Source organism: Schistosoma mansoni (genome assembly GCF_000237925.1).
Source record: "Schistosoma mansoni, WGS project CABG00000000 data, supercontig 0041, strain Puerto Rico, whole genome shotgun sequence".
NCBI classification, from domain to species: Eukaryota; Metazoa; Platyhelminthes; class Trematoda; order Strigeidida; family Schistosomatidae; genus Schistosoma; species Schistosoma mansoni.
Genome location: NW_017386027.1, coordinates 299,664 through 320,215, shown reverse-complemented (window position 1 = coordinate 320,215; position 20,552 = coordinate 299,664). Strand labels below are relative to the sequence as shown.

Genomic DNA, 20,552 nt, shown 5'->3' with positions numbered 1-20,552 from the left:
AACAAATTTTTTTGTGCACATAAAGATTTAAATTTATGAGTAGCCAAGGCTTCAATAAACTTGATAATTCGTCCCTGACAATTGCTATGCAACGTTTTCAAAGTTGTGTTGATGTCGATTTTCTGCTGCATTTTAATTATATGTTTCGCTATCTATGAACATGGCTTCCTACCCCCCACGTTGATCGGACCATTTGACACTAAATGGTTTTGAAGCTATCTAGGCACATGTTCAATGACCCTTAATTGCAGTGCTCGATTATTCCTCCCTATGTATTTGCGTTCACATAAACATGTAAATTGTTAAACCCCATTTTCTCACTGCTCTATCGAAATTTATAAAAGGGATTAGTTGCTTTATATCCATTTTATATTGTACAGGTATGATATGAAACTGCTTAGAAGTCGAAACTTTAATGATAATTTCTACTGAATGTCTATTTCAGTGTTTTTAATAGTTGAATTTATGAGTCGATCTAAGCTAGGCTACCATTGAAAACCTCAAAGGACTGGAAGGCCGTTTCATCCTAGCATGGAAATCCTCAGTAGTGGACATCCATGGTCCCTCATAAGGGACTTTAACCCACGACCTTCGGTCTCGCGCACTCATGCTTAACTTTTAGACCACTGGGCTGGCATCGAACGGTGTTAATGTTTAACTTCAATCGATCCATGACCTTACTCAACCATTCATGAATTGTCTGAGGTAGATACCTGTCTCCACCCGACACAGATTGTACTCCACTAGTCATGGCTTCTCACTAGAGCTCCAGGAAATTTATTTTGAATAGTTGAGCATTGTCATGGATTGATTGAAGTTAGACATTAACACAGTTGGGAGCCTGCTCAGTGGTCTAGAGTTTAAGCGTTTGCTCGCAACACCGAAGGTCCTGCTGTGGTGTGGGTTACTGATATCCACATAAGTAGTATATGGTGATGGTCAGGCATTGAATGTATTTCAGTAGAAGATCGATAAGGATAGAACCGGAACGGCACGCAATTGGTACGTAAATGCATGAACAATTATAATCGGAGACTACGGACGGATATTTGCAGAAGAAACAGTCAAACTGAGACAATTGATTGTTATTTTGCAAATTAACTGTTCACTATACGGTTCTCATATTTTAATGAGATATTCTGTGATGTTGTGCTAAAATACATTCGATTGTCCCCACTCATGTTCTTATTCGCTACACTGTGTCCGAGTCTAGCATATGGAATCGTGGATGCGCACCGTTGAGGAATCCCATACTAGGACGAAAAGGCCTCCCAGTGCTTCGAGGTTTTCAAAGGTTGGTCTAGCATAGATTGACTCATGAATTCAACTATTAAAATTACCACAATCATTCTGATACTTCAGTATTTACAACAAAACATCAACCAGCTTCAGTAACCAACTTAATTTTTTATTCATTTTCAGCGTAAGAATCTTAAAAATATGAAGTCAATGAAAATGAGCAATGGTCATTCTATTCCTGTTGTCGGTCTTGGTACATGGAATGTAAACTATGAAATATTAATCATAAAGATCTTGTTTAGAGTCCATCAGATGTAGTTGGTGCAGCTGTACAAAAAGCTTTAGAAGTTGGTTATCGTCATTTAGATTGTGCTTATATTTATAAAAATGAAATTGAAGTTGGTATAGCTTTAGAAGAGTCAATGAAACTTTTAAAATTGAACAGAGATGAATTATTTATCACTTCTAAAGTAAGTAGTTGTAATAATATTTTCAGATAGTGAATGTCACAAATTGATTTTGCCTAAACAACTGTTGAAAACGAAAGGGTGATGAATAGCTATATCGGTAAAATATGGTACTGTTTAGCAGTGTGCATTTATGAACCCACACAAAATTGAACTGAGTATCTTCATGTTGATCGCCAATCATAACACTTTAAAATCACTGTGCCAAAATCTAATCATGTAGCAATCAAACCTGACAAATATTAAATGACTGTCACTCATTGTTATCGACTATAACTATTGTATTCTTAACATTCTTGAACACTACCGGTCATGAGTTCTGTAATGCTTCTCAATATTAATCATCATTGATCATCAAATAATTATAATTAGTATGGAGAGTTTGTTCAATTACCGATAAAAATGATTTTAGTGGAATATTTCGCAGTTAGATTTGTTTCATATCAACTCAAGTAACGTGATTACTACGAGCCATGAGTATCCTATGTTGAATGGTTACAGAAGTGGTATATGAATTGCTGTGAATTCCCATACTGGGACGAAATGTGTTCAGAACTATTTGTTTGTTTAGCTAGCACCAATATATGGTGTAAACAGTGCTAAAATTGAATAATTGCCACAAATTATCCATTCCAATAATCAGTCAGTCACAACGTATAACTTCGTACGTACGTACATCAGTTCGAGTTGCCATACCACATTAGCACAGAGATGCAGTTGTCGATTCAAATCCCATAGTGGTAGAAGTAGGAAAAATATAAGCAGCATTCGGAAAGATTAGGGTTTGAAGATGTTGTTGAAGGAGTATAATACAGTGAAATAAATTTGGAAAGAGAAAAAAGATAGAGACATGAAGAATTCAGAATATTAGGATTCGGGAGAACACAAAGAGTGTATGCGCCAGCGCCATTGCAAACGATTTTGAGCCATGTCATTCAAGGTCTCTAATCATCGATTGCTATCGTCTCACGGATCCCAACCAGCTAGTCTAGACCTACCAATATGGCTCAGTCCAATTGTCAGTGACTTCATGAATTTGTGTCACGTTTTGGTCTGGTCGCCCCTATCTTTCTTCTAACCTACTTCTACACCATAGAATATCGCACGTCGAGGCAGTCGGTGGTTGGGCACGCGTAACACGTATCCCAGCCATCTCAACTGATGAAGTTTCACTACTTCATCAATCGATTTTCCGATAATAATATTATAACGATACTGTTTTTTTTTATGTTTTAGTTATGGCATACAGGACATGACCCAGAAAATGTCAAGAGCTTCTGTGAAATGTCGCTAAGAAATTTACGGTTAAACTATTTGGACTTGTATTTGATACATTTCCCAGTATCTTTCAAGGTAAGTGTTTATAAAACTGGGTGTTCCACTTTATTAAAACTATTGTGAAGCAAGAAAAATCAGTGAATGTTGTATACACTTAAACGGTTCATCTAGTAGTGTACGTTTTTCATCTTTTTTCTAGTTTAGACTTCAGTTTAAAATGAAAGTTGTGCACACATCAGTGATATAAGCATAAGTTTTGAAATAGCCAGAGGTAGACAAGTGAATATATGATACCAAGTCATGACTTCTAGTTCGAGCCCTGTCGCAAAATGTAGAATTCCTTTTTGATATTCCACTGCTCAACAATTATTAGTTGTTGGAGACGCTGAGTAACTTGGGAGAAAATCGGTCACGGATGGTATAATGAAAATAAATTTCTTTAGTATATAAATATTGAATCAAGCATCATAACCAAGTTTTCTTTTAACAATATGCTTGATTTCTTCTGGATAGCTTTTTCATTCCAATTTGGAATATCACCCATCGTTGTATTTCAAATATCTTGTCGCCCCCCCACAAATGCCCTGGTACGACCAAGAGTGGGGAGGGCCCGCCCTCTCTCGAAATGCTCTCACACGGCCACGCGTAAATAGCCTCTGCCAGGGAAGTCCTACTCACTGCCTTCTCGTGACAGGGGTGTTGCTTACAATATTGAGAGGACGAAAAGCGAATGTCCGGCGCTTTAACCGGGTTGGTGGATACGGAAAGTCCACCTAGGGGAGTTGGAAAACCCTGATTCCAAATCAATGGTGCACATGGACCCCAGTATCCTGATTGAACAAATGGCGTATGAATCAATCGTTGGTCATCGGCTATCATAGGACTGCATCTCCTTACGATGCTCCACTGCCTCGTGGATCAAACTTTTAGGTTAAAGGCTCGGGGTGTTTCTCCTTAAGAACACCACCTGTTTCGATTTGGGCACCCGGGGAGTATCATAGCCCTCACACAATTAAATGAAATGACAATTTTCTGTGTGGCGCATATATATCTGGTGCCCCCCTTTGCCAATATTTATGTGCTCAAATAAATAAATTTCTTGTCAATTTCTTTCTTCAGCGATATGAGATGTGGTAATGTCTAATGATATACATTCATTCCAAGTCCTAAGAATAATAATAATAGTATTAACAGTGGTAATAAAATCCATTTTGTTCGATGCTACCCAACTTATCTACAATTTAATTCTGTTTATAGGCTGGTACTTCTGATTTTCCTACAGATGAGAATAATAACCCAATCTTTGATACAGTTCCACTTGAAGAAACATGGAAGGTTAGTTCAGATATTCTATGAATAATTTCTCTAGAAGTATCTTGAATGATGCGTGATGATATAAAGCACACATTTAAAGAATGAATATTTCGATGAGTTTCTTAATGAGTTAACTCTGTTGTTTAGGTCATCTGTAATCATGTTTTATATTGTTGACAGTGATTATAATCAAGTTGAAAGTTAATAGTAGTACTTACTTACTTACTTACGCCTGTTACTCCTCGTGGAGGAGTATAGGCCGCTCACCAGCATTCTCCATCTAACTCTGTCCAGGGCATTCCTCTCCAGTTGTTATTCATTCTTTTCATATCTGCTTCTATTTCCTGGCGTTTTTTTATCGAGTTAGTTTTTCTACGGGATGGGGTCGCTAACCCCATGCCCAACGCTCCTCCTTTACCCGGACTTGGGACCGGCAGTAACTCTAGAAGAGCTACAGGCGGAGTTATTAATAGTAGTTTTTATATGATAATTTCACTTCTAATTTAGAATTTATTCGTTGATTTTATCCTTATAAGTATCATAGTGAAAGAATCAGTACCTACAAAATTTGATTTTGTCAACCTAAGTAATGAATAATAATCGATTTATTATCACAATACCTCTGGGGGGACCTTACATTTAAATCCAGAATATATGTGCTGGTGGATATACGTTTTTTAGTGTACTCTTCACTAGAATAATCACTTGTATTCAATACTAAAATTGAATCTGATGATTTGGTTTCAAATCGATGGTGCACAGAAATATGGAAATATCACCATTGATTTCTTACTTTTAACCAGTGACAAAGGTAAGTGGAATTGTATAGTTACTAATATTATGTATTTTTACGTGAAAAGTGCCTTAGGTCTTACATGATGACCAGCTTCTCGTACTGCGTTTCGTTCTATTTGGGGTTCATCGACTGCATGTACCTGGATCACAGATCTGTGGCGCGATACTATTCTTCTTCTATTGATTACATTTTAGTAGAGGCTAGGAAAAAAATATAATTACGGTTGTACAGACTAGGTCAATGAAATCATCGGGAAAAAATTCTTTTACTAAGTTTTATTTCTCTTCAATAGTAACAATATTAATAAAAGACACTTATAATCATTCGTCTGATTTTATGATTTAACTATTTAATTGTTTAAATAAACAGATAAATGTTGGTACAAAAGGGCATCAGATATATATGCGCCACATAAATCTCATTTGATTTGTGTGAGAGCTGTGATACTATCCGGGTGCCCAAATCGAAGCATCTGGTTTTCTTAGGGGGCCACACCCGGAGCCTTTGACCTGAAGATATGATCCACAAGGCAGTGGAGCATCGTAAGGTGATGCAGTCTCATGATAGCCAGTGACCAACAATGGGTTTATACGCCGTTTGTTCAATAAGGATACTGGAGCCCATGTGCACCATTGGTTTGAAATCAGGGTTTTCCAACTCCCCTAGATGGACCCTCGTGTCCACCAACTCGGTTAAAGCACCGGACATTCGCTTTTCATCCTCTCAATTTCGTAAACAACACCTGTGGTACGAGAATGCAGTGAGTAGGACATCTCTGGCAGAGGCTATATACGCGTGGCCGTGTGAGAGCATTTCGAGAGTGAGAGTGGAGATTATTAAGTTTTCGATTGAGATTATGAACCGATTGATGCTAGACTAGCTTCGTGAAGGAATTCTCTCAGTTCTAGTGAGAAGCCGTGACCATTGTAGCTAATCCATATCAGGTAGAGACAGGTATCTACCTCAGTACAATGGAACATGGTCGAGCGATTTCGTGGATTGGTTGGGGTTTAGACATTAACACCGTTGGATGCCAGCCAATTGGTCCGGAGGTTAAGCTTTCGCGCGCGAGACCGAAGGCCCTGAGTTCGAACCCCGCGAGAGTGATGGTGGATGTGCACCGCTGAGGGGTCGCACGATAGGACGAAACGGCCGTTCAGTGCTTCGAGGTTTTCAATAGTGGTCTAACACCAATCGGTTCATGATCTCAATCAAGAAAAAGACAGCTATCTGTTGAACATTGGATTATTTCTACTAATTCTCTGTGTGACAACTGTATGTACAGATTACACTGAAATAATGTACCAGTTGTATGCATTGTGCATGTATTCACAAACACATTATTATTATTATTATTCTTTCTTTATCTCTTAAGGCGATGGAAAACCTGGTCGACGAAGGTTTAGTCAAATCGATTGGTTTATCAAATTTCAATAGACGACAAATTGAAAATATTCTTAAACATTGTCGTATTAAACCAGTTAATTTGCAAATTGAAGTTCATGCCAATTTTCCTAACACAAAATTAGTTGAATATGCTCAGTCAGTCGGTTTGACTGTGACTGCTTATGCCCCGCTTGGTTCACCTGCTCGTTCACCGTAAGTAAACTTTACCATATATCCTTTCATGTATTTGGTGCATTGTTGGTATATGTTGATCCAATCACCTTTACAGCTCCGCACACTTGTAATTATATAGCAAGTTAGGTTATGAAATTTAGTGATTCCTAAGTAGTAACCAATATCATATTACCCGGCTTTAAGTGCTGATAAACACTCGTCAACAACTCGTCAGTCAGTCAGTCACAACGTAGAACTTCGTACGTACGTACATCAGTTCGAGTTGCCATACCACATTAGCACAGAGATGCAGTTGTCGATTCAAATCCCATAGTGGTAGAAGTAGGAAAAATATAAGCAGCATTCGGAAAGATTAGGGTTTGAAGATGTTATTGAAGGAGTATAATACAGTGAAATAAATTTGGAAAGAGAAAAAAGATAGAGACATGAAGAATTCAGAATATTAGGATTCGGGAGAACACAAAGAGTGTATGCGCCAGCGCCATTGCAAACGATTTTGAGCCATGTCATTCAAGGTCTCTAATCATCGATTGCTATCGTCTCACGGATCCCAACCAGCTAGTCTAGACCTACCAATATGGCTCAGTCCAATTGTCAGTGACTTCATGAATTTGTGTCACGTTTTGGTCTGGTCGCCCCTATCTTTCTTCTAACCTACTTCTACATCATAAAACATCGCACGTCGAGGCAGTCGGTGGTTGGGCACACGTAGCACGTGTCCCAGCCATCTCAACTGATGAAGTCTCACTACTCCTACTACTGATTTGCCATCCTTACCTAGTATCCGTTTCCTAACAACTGCATTACTTACTCGGTGGTCCCAGGATATACGAGCAATGCTTCGAAGACACCTATGATCGAATACTAGTAAGCTACTAATATCCTCTATTCTTTCTGGCCGTTTCGCAGACATAAAGTAGGACGGAACGAAATGCTGCGCAGTAAACCTGTCTTTTGGTTGCTAGACGGATATCTTGCTTACATCATAAATGACGCAAGTTGGCAAAAGCCAGTCGAGCTTTCTGTATCCGTGCTGAGATTTCGTCAAACACCGGACCACAAGGACTGATGAGACTCCCAAGATAATTGAAGCGGTCAACACGCCCAACTACTTCACTCCCTATCATTATTTCAGGTGCCAGTGCAACCCAATCCAGAAGTAACTTTTTGCATTTCGAGGGGGAGAATCGCATCCTGAACATGCTTACATTGTTGCCTACGGTAGTCAGAAGACTCGGCACTTTGTCTTCACCAAAAAGAACTGTGTCATCGACATATTCTAAATCAGCAAGTGAATCTCCCGGTAAAAGTTCATTTCCTGGAAATGTAGATGACAAAAGTGTTATTTCTAAGAGCACGTAAACAGCCCTAACGAACACCACTTGAGGTAATCAGATTTTATGACAGTTCGCCATAAGCTCTCATTCGGCCAGTTGTGTTCGAGTAGTCAGCCTTTATAAGGTTAATGTACTTCTTTGGTACTCCTTTCAGTGACAAACTGTTATAACGGGAAGAAAAGTCAAAATTAGATTGACTACTTATTATGATTTTTATTCAATACTAATTTCGTTTAATTCAATTTGATGGTCACTCAGCGTAGTACTTGTTTTGTTTTCCCCTATGACATTTTATTGTGTACGGTATTCTTGTATGAAGTATTTTTCATATATGTGATTTATTCTGATTATTAATTAAAAATGGGTGTACAAACCAATATACAAATGAGTGTATTTCCGACTAGACTTGCCGTGATTGCTTGTGCTTCTGGATGCTTGCGGAATATATTTTCTCCACTTTGAACTTGGACTTCTCACTCTAGTTAGCGGGGCTGGGACGCGTCAGAACAACTAGTTTCTTGGTCTTTGGTCACAGAGTCTTTGTCCCGTTCTCAGATTAAGGAACTTTTAATCGCTTCATCATAACACAAACACTGCCATAGAACCTCGCGATCAACAGAGTCAAATGCCGCCTTAAGGTCCAGAAATACCACTATTGTAGGACATCTGAATGTGCGTGTCTATGTTCCAGGACCGGACGTAGTGTGAATATCTGGTCTATACAACTCGTCCAGGTCGAAAAACAGCTTGGTGTTCTCTAGTCTGCTCTTCACGAGCTTCAGTTAGACGTCGAAGTATTATTGAAGCTAATATTTTAGACACTATGTTAGTCAAACTGATTCCTCTGTGATTGTCACAAAAGGACTTTTGTCCTTTCTTATAGACTGGCACAATCAGTGATTGGGACCAGTCAGATGGAATTACATCCAGTCCCCAGATTCTACCTAAGACCTCAGTCAATCTCATTGCTAAAACTGGACCACCATCCTTAAAAATTTCATGGGTAAACCTGTCAGGGCCTGCTGCTCACCTTACATCAACTTGCCATTCAGGTCGACTGGGGATTGTGGGAAACCGAAGTGTGGCTGAAGGCCAGTTGAACTGATCCCTAAAATGTTCTGCCCATCGATCCAATCTCCTGGATTGAGAGTGAATAATATGTCCATCTCTTTTCGAGATAGTTTCGAAAACAGTTAGGTTTCTGAAAGCGGTTTCCTTGACAAGTCTGAACAGTTGTCTGCTGTTACCTATTCCCGCTGCCTTTCCCATCTCTCTTGCTTTCGCTACCCACCATTGTTCGCGATCATTGCGAACAAATACAAATACAAGTTATTGACTAGATCAGGTCTAATAACCTGTTCGTCAAATGGTATGTTTTCTATGTAAGGTATTGTTGTAAAGCTTTTGTACCTTTGCTTGTGTGCATGGATTCTTATGTATTGTAGTTTCATTGTGACAGAAGATATACAAAGAGAAAGGTGTGAATAAAGTGTATAGTTAGTATCCGATAAGATGATCAGTCAGTCAGTCAGCTACAACGTAGGACCAGGCACATTTATGCATCGGTCCAAGTTGCCATACCTCGTTATCACAACAAGATGAACACTGGATTCATAGAAATAGTTAATTTAGTGGTGGTAGTATATAAGGATATAATATAGGAAGAAAGAACGTTATGAAGCAATCTTAATCTTAAGGTTTAAGGGAAGATAAAGAGTGTATACACCTACGCCATTGTGATCGATTCTGAGCCACATCACCTAGAGTCTCCAACCATTGGTTACGATAGTCACGCGGACACCAACCAGGTAGTCTGCATCTGCCAACATGGCTCAGACTAGAAGCTAGTGACTTCAAGCTCTGATGCCATGTTTTGGTTTGGCCGGCCCTAACTCTTTTCCAACCATCCCCTACACTGATCAGCATTGCGCTTCGTGGTAATCGGTGTTCAGGCATACGTAACACGTGACCCAACCATCTCAGTCGATGAACATTCATGACCTCATCAACTGATTTACCATCATTCCCTAATACCCTATGTCTAACCTCACTATTACTTACCCGGTGATCCCAACAGATGCGAGCAATATTTCTAAGACATCTGTGGTCAAATACTAGTAACTTACGAGTATCTTCTACTCTTAATGGCCATGTTTCATAGCCGTAAAGTAGAACAGAACGAACTACTGCGCAGTATACTCGTCCCTTAATTGATAGACGGATATCTCGACTTCGCCATAAGTGACGTAAATTGGCAAAAGCCAAACGAGCGTTTTGAATCCGTGCTGAGATTTCGTCAGACACCAACCCATTTGGGCTGATCAGAATTCCACGATAAGTGAAGTTATCGACGCGTTCGACTACTTAGTTCAGGTGTTGACGCAGGCCAGTCCTGGAGTAACAATTTACATTTAGATGATACGTGCTAACAGTTTGTAACACTTTAAATGTCTATCAACAACTATATTTATAATAACCTTAAAAGATTCACCACACACCCTGTTATCTACCTTCAGCACTTTCCACAATACAGCACAGTCTTTTCTCAAAAGCCTGGGAAGGAATAATGAAGAAGAGTAAAGAATAATAGGTGATATGCAAGAACTAACAAATCGTAAAAGTAAATGTTGAGTAATCCCAAAAGCATGTAACCTCTTTATGTAAGTAAGTCAGATGAAAATATTCCTTCAACAACAATATAACACGAGAAGACCAAGAGAGATCAAATGGAAAAGCCTATAGCAAAATAAATCTCCAATAGTACAAGCTGTATGAAATCCCAACAGGATGTTTAAGTGCTGTTCATGTCTTAGGCTAAAATTAACGATTTGACAATTTCGACAGATATATGTGTGAGACCCATAAACAACAAACTAGCATTCAATAAGAAAACAAGAATTCATTTATTGCAAGGCGTTGTGAAGAGGTAGAAATCGGCATTATTTATTTAAACACATTAATATTGGTACAAGGAAGCACCAGATACATATGAGCCACACAAATCTCATTTGATTTGTGTGAGGGCTGTGATACTTCCCAGACTAAAGCAGGTGGTTTTCTTAAGGGGGCCACACCCGGAGCCTCCGACCTGAAGGTCAGATCCACAAGATAGTGGAGCATCGTGCGGAGATGTATTCCCATGGTAGCCAGTGACCAACGATTGACTCCTACGCATTTGTTCCTTCAGGATACTGGAGTCCAAGTTCACCATTGGTTTGAAATGAGGGTTTTCCAACTCCCCTAGGTGGACTTTCCGTATCCACCTATCCTGTTAAAGCGCCGAACATTCGCTTTTTGTCCTCTCAATTTCGTAAATAACACCCATGGTACGAGAAGGCAGTGAGTAGGACTTTGGCATACATACATTGAGATCGTCCTCATATTTAAATCAGTAATAATTTTCAACAGTTTCATTTGTTTGTTTTTTTTTCTCAAACAAAAATCTTTTTTTGTAGTTTATCAGCAAATTTATTAACTGAACCTTGGGTAATTTCAATTGCACAAAAGCACAATAGAACACCAGCACAAATTTTGCTACGTTACTTACTTCAACGTGATATAACCGTTGTACCAAAATCAATTACTAATGATAGAATAATAGAAAATTTTCAGGTTTGTTTGTCGTTAATTCTTTTTTGTTGTGTTTTTCGAGAAGAGGTCATTTTTATGTAAACAGAATTGAGTTATTGCTTGACAAAACCAATCTTATTAGTTGAATTCATTAGTCGATCTTAGGCTGACTACCATTAGAAACCTAGAAGCACCAGACAGCCATTTGACCTCTGTATTGGACTCCTCAGTAGTGCGCATCCACGACCCTGCTTACTTTTAATCCATACTTACCATAAGACAGTTTCACTTATCAAAAATGATATTGACTGTTGCTGTTAATATAATTTGTCTAAATAATGAAAGACTCTCAATTGCGATCCAATTATATTGGATGCAACAACCATTATTCCTATTCTGATCCTCTCCTTCTAATCCAATATATAAATCTCCTTATGTGAATATTTGTTGGAAAAGTGATTAAGGCGAAGAGCTTACTTACTTACTTTTGCCTGTTACCCCTCGTGGAGGAGCATAGGCCACTCACCAGCAAGGTGAAGAGCAATCGTGAATAAATATGTTTAAAATGTCACCGACAGTCCAACGAAAATTTGACAACACAACATTACAAAAATGTCGTCTCTGACCACGGCAAACTACTACTAATACATTGCTTAGAATTTAAAAAACTCCCTTTACAACTCTAAACTATGTATCTGTGCTCCCAGAATGATTTAGACAGAGAAGTGTAGTTGGTAACTTTGTCTTCGTTTATGCATAATAGTCTATTCACGCCTACCGCTCACCTACAAAATGCCATTATTATAGCAGGTGACTCGTCAGGGTTTGCCGAGTATATCATCTGTAACCTTTGATACGAGGAAACACTATTTTATATGACTGGTTGGTTATATTTCATTTTACGCAGATGAGAATAATAGGTTATGTAACAATGTCAATGCCCCCAAATGCCCTGGTACGGCCGAGAGTGGGGAGAGTCCACCCTCCCTCCCCGAAATGCTCTCATATGGCCACGCGTATATTGCCTCTGCCAGGGAAGTCCAACTCACTGCCTTCTCATAGTGGCGGGGGTGTTGTTTACAATATTGAGAGAATAAAAAGCGAATGACTGGCGCTGTAACCGGGTTGGTAGACACAGAAAGTCCACCTAGGAGAGTTGGAAAACCCTCATACCAAACCAATGGTGTACATGGGCTCCAGTATCCTGAGGGAACAAATGGCGTATCAATCAATCGTTGGTCACCGGCTACCATGGGGCTGCATCTCCTTACGATGCTCCACTGCCTTATAGATCAGCTCTTTAGGTCAAAGGTTCCAGGTGTGGTCCTCTAAGAAAACCACCTGCTTCAGTTTGGGCACCTGGGCAGTATCACAGCCCTCACAGAAATCAAATGAGATTTGTGTGGAGCATATATATATATATATCTGGTGCCCCTTTGTACCAATATTATTGTGTTCAAATAAATAAGTAAACAATGTCAAATACATGTGAATTTTTAAGTTTTCAGCTGAAGCTTTTTTCAAAATTTTATCCCTAACTCACTGATCAATAGTATGTATTTATTAAAATTAGACGTAAATATAGTTTACTACTTTTACAAAGATTTTCCACATAGCTATCGTGATTTCACTATGCACATATATAGCGATTAATATAATTAATGATTATCATTAAGAATAATAATTCAAGTCCATACTTGTAGATCTGTTGCTCATATGTTTCTTACTTAGACAAAAGATCATCTTAGTTCATGTGGTCAATATCATCATATTCCAACCTTAAGATTAAGAAAAACTATACTTTGGAAGTAATACCCTTCACTGTTTGTTAGTTTATCGTTGTAGCTGGTTTGAGGAGATGGGCATTATCTATCGACGGATTGTTAATACGTCACATTTAATGCCTAGAGTCTTGTGAAACCTTTGCACCTCCCATTTTAACCATGAAAAATTGGTCAAATTTACCTCACAACTTGTTGAAATGACGCACAGTAACTTTGTGTGACATGTTAACACCGTCGCCTGAAGGCGGCTCTGAATTTCTGTGTGGTTCTATATGACTAAAGATTGTATATATTCATATTTTATTGTATACTACTTTATTTATTTGAGTAATAAAAACATTACATAAAACGTGTGCAGATTTGTGTTTATTTTTATTTATTTAAACACATAAATATTGGTACAAAGAAGCACCAGATACATATGCGCCACACAAATCTCATTCGATTTATGTGAGGGCTGTGATACTGCCCAGGCGCCCAAACTGAAGCAGGTGATTTACTTGGGGGGCCACACCCGGAGCCTTTGACCTAAAGAGCTGATCCATAAGGCAGTGGAGCATCGTAAGAAGATGCAGTCCCATGGTAGCCGGTGACCAACGATTGATTGATACGCCATTTGTTCCCTCAGGATACTGGAGCCCATGTACACCATTGGTTTGGAATGAGGGTTTTCCAACTCCCCAAATGGACTTTCCGTGTCACCAACCCGCTTTTCTCTTTTTATCCTCTCAATATTGTAAACACCACCCCCGCCACGAGAAGGCAAAGGGTGTATACGCGTGGCCATATGAGAGCATTTCGAGAGGGAGAGCGGACTGTCCTCACTCTCGATCGTACCAGGGCATTAGGGGGCAACTAGTTAATGAATTAACACAACAATAGAGGACATTGTGCCTATTGCACCTAAAAATGATTGACAGTGAAATTAGTTACTGAATATTTGTAAGTAGCATAATGTAGTACACAAAAAGAAATTGTATGGGGAAAAATGTAATTTCAGGATCCAATCAGAATTAATAGATTTAAACACATATTTTATGATATCATAAAGTAATAGTTTGTTAACCCTTTAATCATCAAAAATTCACTCTCTTTATCTGTTTACAAACAGTTAACGACTATTATAACTCTGTCCTAGTATCTCTGTGCTAATGTGGTATGGCAACTCGAACTGATGTACGTACGTACGAAGTTCTACGTTGTGGCTGACTAACTGGCTGAGTAACAGTATTTGTAATTTATGACTTAGTTTGGTATGGTTTGTTTTTCTTTATCATTTTTCATTGTTTGCGTTTGTTTAGTTCGAACTTTTATTCCTCATTTGAATGTTTTAAAAAGTTGATATTTAATTAGATCGTTGTTTAAAATATATTTTACCAGTATATAGTTATGTACTATTGAATAAAGTTTTATCACATGGTAAGTAATAGTGAGGTTAGACGCGGAATATAAGGGAATGGTAGTAAATCAGTTGATGAGGTCCTGAATCTTCATCGACTGAGATGGTTGGGCCACGTGTTACGTATGCCTGAACACCGATTACTATGACGCGCAATGTTAACTAATATTGGCGATAGTTGGAAGAGAGTTGGGGGCGGCCAAACCAAAACGTGGCATCAGTGCTTGAAGTTACTAACTTCTAATATGAGCCATGTTGGCAGATGCAGACTACTAAGTTGGAGACTCTATGTGACATGGCTCAGACTCGATCACATTGGTGTATACACTCTTTATCTTCCCTTGAACTATGAAATTAAAATGGCTTCATATCTTTCCTTCTTCCTGTTCTATATCCTTATATACAATCTTTCTTTTATATACTCTCATCACTAAATTAACTATTTCTATGAATCCGGTGTTCATCTTGTTGTGCTGATGAGGTATGTCAACTTGGACCGATGCATATATATGCCTGGTTCTACGTTGTAGCTGATTACATACTATGTAGTTAGTTTGGAAAGATGTACACTATGGATTTACTTATGTATTCATGCACACAAAAAAACAACAATAGTTACAATTTTTTATTCAATTTTCCTTCTTTCTCATTCTCAGATATTTGATTTTGAACTAACAAATGATGAAATGCATCAGCTGAATACGAATGGATTAAATCAACGTAAATTTAAAATGCTTGGGTAAATTTATGGACGTTTATTTGTTTACTTTATATATCTTAAACTTTATGTTTATATCACTAAACAACACCGCAACTGAGCAAGTTATGCTTTGGCTCTATATACTTACTTACTTACTTACTTACGCCTGTTACCCCTCATGGAGGAGCATAGGCCGCACACCAGCATTCTCCATCCAACTCTGTCCTGGGCAATTTTTTCTAGTTCTTTCCAGTTGTTATTCATCCTTTTCATATCTGCTTCTATTTCCCGGCTTAATGTGTTTTTTGACCTTCCTCTTTTCCGCTTCCCTTTCGGATTTCAAGTTAAGGCTTACCTTGTAATGCACATTGGTGATTTCTTTAATGTATGTTCTATCCACTCCCAACAGTTTTGAAATAATCCTTTAGTAATGAGTTTGAATTGTAATTGACCAAATGATATTGCCTTAAGTCACAAGCATTGTAAGCAAAGATGAATAGTGGGTAGCAATGTAATCCAGGATGCACGTTTCGTCCTATTCAGGACTCATCAGCTGGATGAACATATGCCAATAAGAAGTTGATCAATGGCAATCCTTAATATCAATGAGAAGATTCAAATAAACAATACAAAATGAATTTAAAACTTCATCCTATTACACAAGTTTGTGGCTAACGGGAGTCAGTAGGTAAGTGGATAACGTGATGGCGTTTGAAGCAAACGGTACTGGGTTTGAGTCCTGCAGGGAGCATCAACTCTGAGATACAGGTACATCCAGATAACGAGTCCCAAATAGGACGAAACGCTCGTCCTCCATTCCATTGCTAGCCATCACCCATATTTTTTATAGTGTTAAAAGCAGTTGAAAATTATAACTGTGCAAATAAGTCAGCAAGCTTGAACTAAACATGTGTTCAACACCATTTAATTCGCATTACTCCTTTAGCTGATAATACACAGTAACTACAAAATAAACATTCTCCACAGTATCTGATAATTAATATGTCACCAATCATCTTCACTTAAGTAACACTTTTAACAAGATTTTTCTAATAACGATTATGAATGACAAGTCTCTAAGCTGCCATATCGATACTTGAATAATATACCTAAACAACAGTTTGGATTTTTCATTTTATTAACACAAAAGATTTGTGGGGATTGTTATTGGAATGTTGTGGGGTGGACACAGCAGAGAAGTCCCACACAAGAACAAAAATATCTTTTCAATAGTCCCTAGTCAGAGCCAGTGAATGATCTAAACTAGAAACCATTTATTTATCTGTTGCAATTCTTTTAGATTGTTTTATGTAACTTCTTATTTATCTAAACGCTCTATAGAATAAGTGGGTCCTCATAACTTCAATATTCCTTGTTCTCTCAGTTTGTATAAGCAAAAAATCTTTAACGCAGTGTAAGTTCGAAATGGTTTGGAGCAGATTTTAGGGAGCTTTCGATTTAGGGTTTCTTGCTAGTTGACGATTATCATCAAAGTGTATATACAGTCTTAAGGAAACTGAGACTTCGGGACTTCGTGTCTATGCCGTCAATCATTTTAAAAAAGATTATAATACAGATAATGTCAAATTATTAAAGGTATGTGACTGACTGAATTGTTTTTCGATTATTTGAATTCGATTAGCAGATAAAACTGGTCACTTTTATCTCATCAATCTGTAGATATGTAAGTATATGAAAGTACATTTAATTTAATCAGATAGACTACACATTTCTCAACCAATGACGTATGTCTCATTCTTTGGAGAAGTAAAACAAATCTTAGCTAATTTTGTGCGTTTATCATTTGTGAGATATCTTACTTACTTACTAACACCTGTTACCGCTCATGGAGGAGCATAGGCCGCTCACTAGCACTTTCCATTCAACCCTATCCCGGGCAATCCTTTCCAGTTGCTATTCATTTTTTTCATTTCTGCTTCTAATTCCCGAGGTAGTGTGTTCTTCAGCCATCCTCTTTTCTGTTTCCCTTCACAACTCCAAGTTGGCGCTCGCCTCGTGATGCAGTTTGATTATCTACTCCATGTGTGTTCTGTCTATTCCCAATGTCTTTTGCTAATTTCTTTAGCTGGAAGTTGATTTGTTTCCTCCCACAGTAAGCTGTTGCTAATGGTATACGGCCAACGGATATTGAGTATCTTTTGTAGAAAATTGCTTATAAATACTTGTACATTTTCGACATTAGTTATCGTAGTTCTCCAAGTTTCAGATCCATACAGTAGAACTATCTTGACGTTCGTATTAAAGATTCTGACCTTGATATTGGTTGACAGTTGTTTTGAGTTCCATATATATTCTTCAATTGTAGGAATACTCTCCATGCTTTATCAATCCTCGCTTTTAAGTCTGCATCAGATCCTTCTCGTTCATCAATGAGATATCTAATTACTCCATATTATTATATAGATATTTATGTCAGTTCTTGCTTATTTATTCATCATTCATATTTATATTCAATGAATTCACCTAATGTTTATCTTGTTTCTTTATTAATAGAATGATTGATCATCCTGAATATCCATTTAAAGAAGATTATTGAATGGGAACAATTGATACAGTTGTTCATTTAGAATGGACTATGTTTATCTATTTTTTTTACTATTATACAATGCTTCAATGATAAATAGTAATTTATTTATTTAAACACATAAATATTGGTACAAAGGGGCACCAGATACATATGAGCTGTGGTACTGCCCAGGTTCCCAAACCGAAACAGGTGGTTTTCTTAAGGGGCCACACCCGGAGCCTTTGACCTAAAAATCTGATACACAAGACAGTGGAGCATCGTGAGGAGATGCAATCCCATGGTAGCCAGTAACCAGCGATTGATTCATCGCCATTTGTTCCTTCAGGATACTGGAGCCAGCTCATGTGCACCATTTGTTTTGAATCAGGGTTTTCCAACTCCCCTAGATGGACTTTTCATGTCCACCAATCATGTTAAAGCGCCGGATATTCGCTTTTCGTCCTCTAAATATTGTAAACAACACACCCGCAACTGTGAGAAGGCAGTGAGTAGGACTTCCCTGTCAGAGGCTATGTATGCGTAGCCATGTGAAAGTATTTCGAGAGAGAGAGTGGACTCTCTCCACTCTCTGCCGTACTAGGGCATTTAGGGGCAATGGATAATAAAATATGTGAACCAATCAATGAACTTATGGACTGTTGATATTTGTCATGTTTGTTTAGGTGTATTATATTTCTTGATAAAGATCAATTCAACAGTTTTAATATTATAAATTCACTTGGTATTGTTTAATTGAATCTTCCCATTGATATTTACAACTGCAGTTGATCAATGTCTTATTGCAATATGTGTATACTCTGGATATTACCTCGATATTGCCTTTATTCACAAATATTCTAAACAAAGATGAATAGTGGCTAACAGTGTAATCCAGGACGTGCGTTTCGTCCTAACGTGATGGCTTATGAAGAGAACGGTACTGGATTCGAGTCTCAAAGTGAACATCAACTTTGAGATGCAGGTTCATCCGGCTAACGAGTCCCAAATAAAACGAAACGCGCGTCCTGGATTCCACTGCTAGCCACTATCTATCTTTGCCTATAATAGTTGTAATTTATGTTTAGAAGAGTTGGGTAGCATGATATAAAGTCGGTTGCAGTGATGTAATCTCATTTTATTCCTGATCTTTTTTTATTTTAAGTGTTACTTTATTAAGTTCATTGAATTTTTCATTACGTAACTTACTGTAATTTAGATCATTAGTCCATTATGCAATAGTGTGTATGAGTCTGATTGGACGTATTTCTGCACCCCTATCTTAATCTATTTTCCTATAGGTTCCAAATACATACAATCAATAATTTACCCACCAACGGTTGACACTCATAAAATATCAGTGTGGGGTTGTGGAGATTGTTTTTTGATTGAGATCATGAATCAATGATTGTTAGGCTACTAATGAAAACCTGGAAGCACTGAACGACCGTCTTGTCCTAGTGTAGTTGAAGTTAGACACCAATACCGTTGGATATCGGCTCAATGGTCTAGAGATTAGGCGTTCGCTCAAAAGACCGGATGTCGTTGGTTTGAGTCCCGCGTTCGGTATCGTGGGGAGTCCCATACTAGGAAGGAACGGCTGTCCAGGTTTACAACGGTGGTCTAACATTCATCAATCCATGATCTCAATCAAAGCTCATAAAATACACATAGATATTTCGACTTTTAATCTCAGCAAAGGAATATGAAGTAAGTTCAACGTTCTATCTGACAATATAGTCTAAGAATTTTCAAGGAAAATATAATCAAATATCGAAATTATCGAATATAAACAGGTACTTAGTTCTTCAATGTTTCATATCAATTCGGTACCGAAATACTATGAAACTATTCATAATTTTTTTTTGTGTAGGTGAAATTAAACAGTGATCGATTAATGTTTGCAGAAAGAGAGATAGTAATGTGTGGACGAGAATGATAATGATTGATTGTCTGCTTAGTCAAATATGTAGATAGTCTGATAGGTGTCAGATGAGTTATATATTCCCCTATCCTTATTATTATTGATTGATTGTTCATTGTTGTTGGATTGTGTCGGGTTTTGACGTGGAAATATATTTACGTTCTAGTCAGGCTAATCACGTGTTCTTGATCTGAGTTGTTTGTTGATGTCGTGTAGAGTAGACGACACAGGGGGGGGAATCTAGTGTAGATATTCGTCTAAGGTAAATTAACGTCCCATTCGTGTAAACAAAGAAACCGGATCGTTATTACAGATAGATAGATATCTAATTTGTTATTTAAATTTCTTTATCTTTTGTATTTGTCATATACATGTGCTTTAACCTACATAGTGTTCTGAATCTTTATTTAGTTAATAGGTAGAAAAAAGTAGTCACATGGTTGAATCTATCGTGTTAAACAAAGATGATACACGTAACGCAATAGGATTGGTTCTTACCTGGATTGAATGGCATTATAAAAAGTTGACACTGGGAGCTGGTCTTTGTTAAGCAAATATTAAAAACCAGAAAGCTCTGGTCAGCTATTCCGTTCTAATATGGGATTCTTCAGATGCGTGCATCAACATCTTCATCAGGAT

General features: G+C 37.9%; 1 protein-coding gene across 1 annotated transcript; it reads left to right on the top strand.

The window, feature by feature from the left end:
• Positions 1 to 1,413: 1,413 nt before the first annotated feature.
• Smp_150700 (pol-related) lies at positions 1,414 to 18,022 on the top strand (the record flags this gene model as incomplete). Its single annotated transcript, XM_018790655.1, has 8 exons — positions 1,414 to 1,503; positions 1,542 to 1,709; positions 2,943 to 3,059; positions 4,242 to 4,319; positions 6,470 to 6,693; positions 11,468 to 11,624; positions 15,422 to 15,504; positions 17,980 to 18,022. The coding sequence occupies exons 1-8, from the start codon at positions 1,441 to 1,443 to the stop codon at positions 18,020 to 18,022; spliced, it is 933 nt and encodes a 310-aa protein (XP_018646053.1). The 5' UTR covers positions 1,414 to 1,440.
• Positions 18,023 to 20,552: the final 2,530 nt, after the last annotated feature.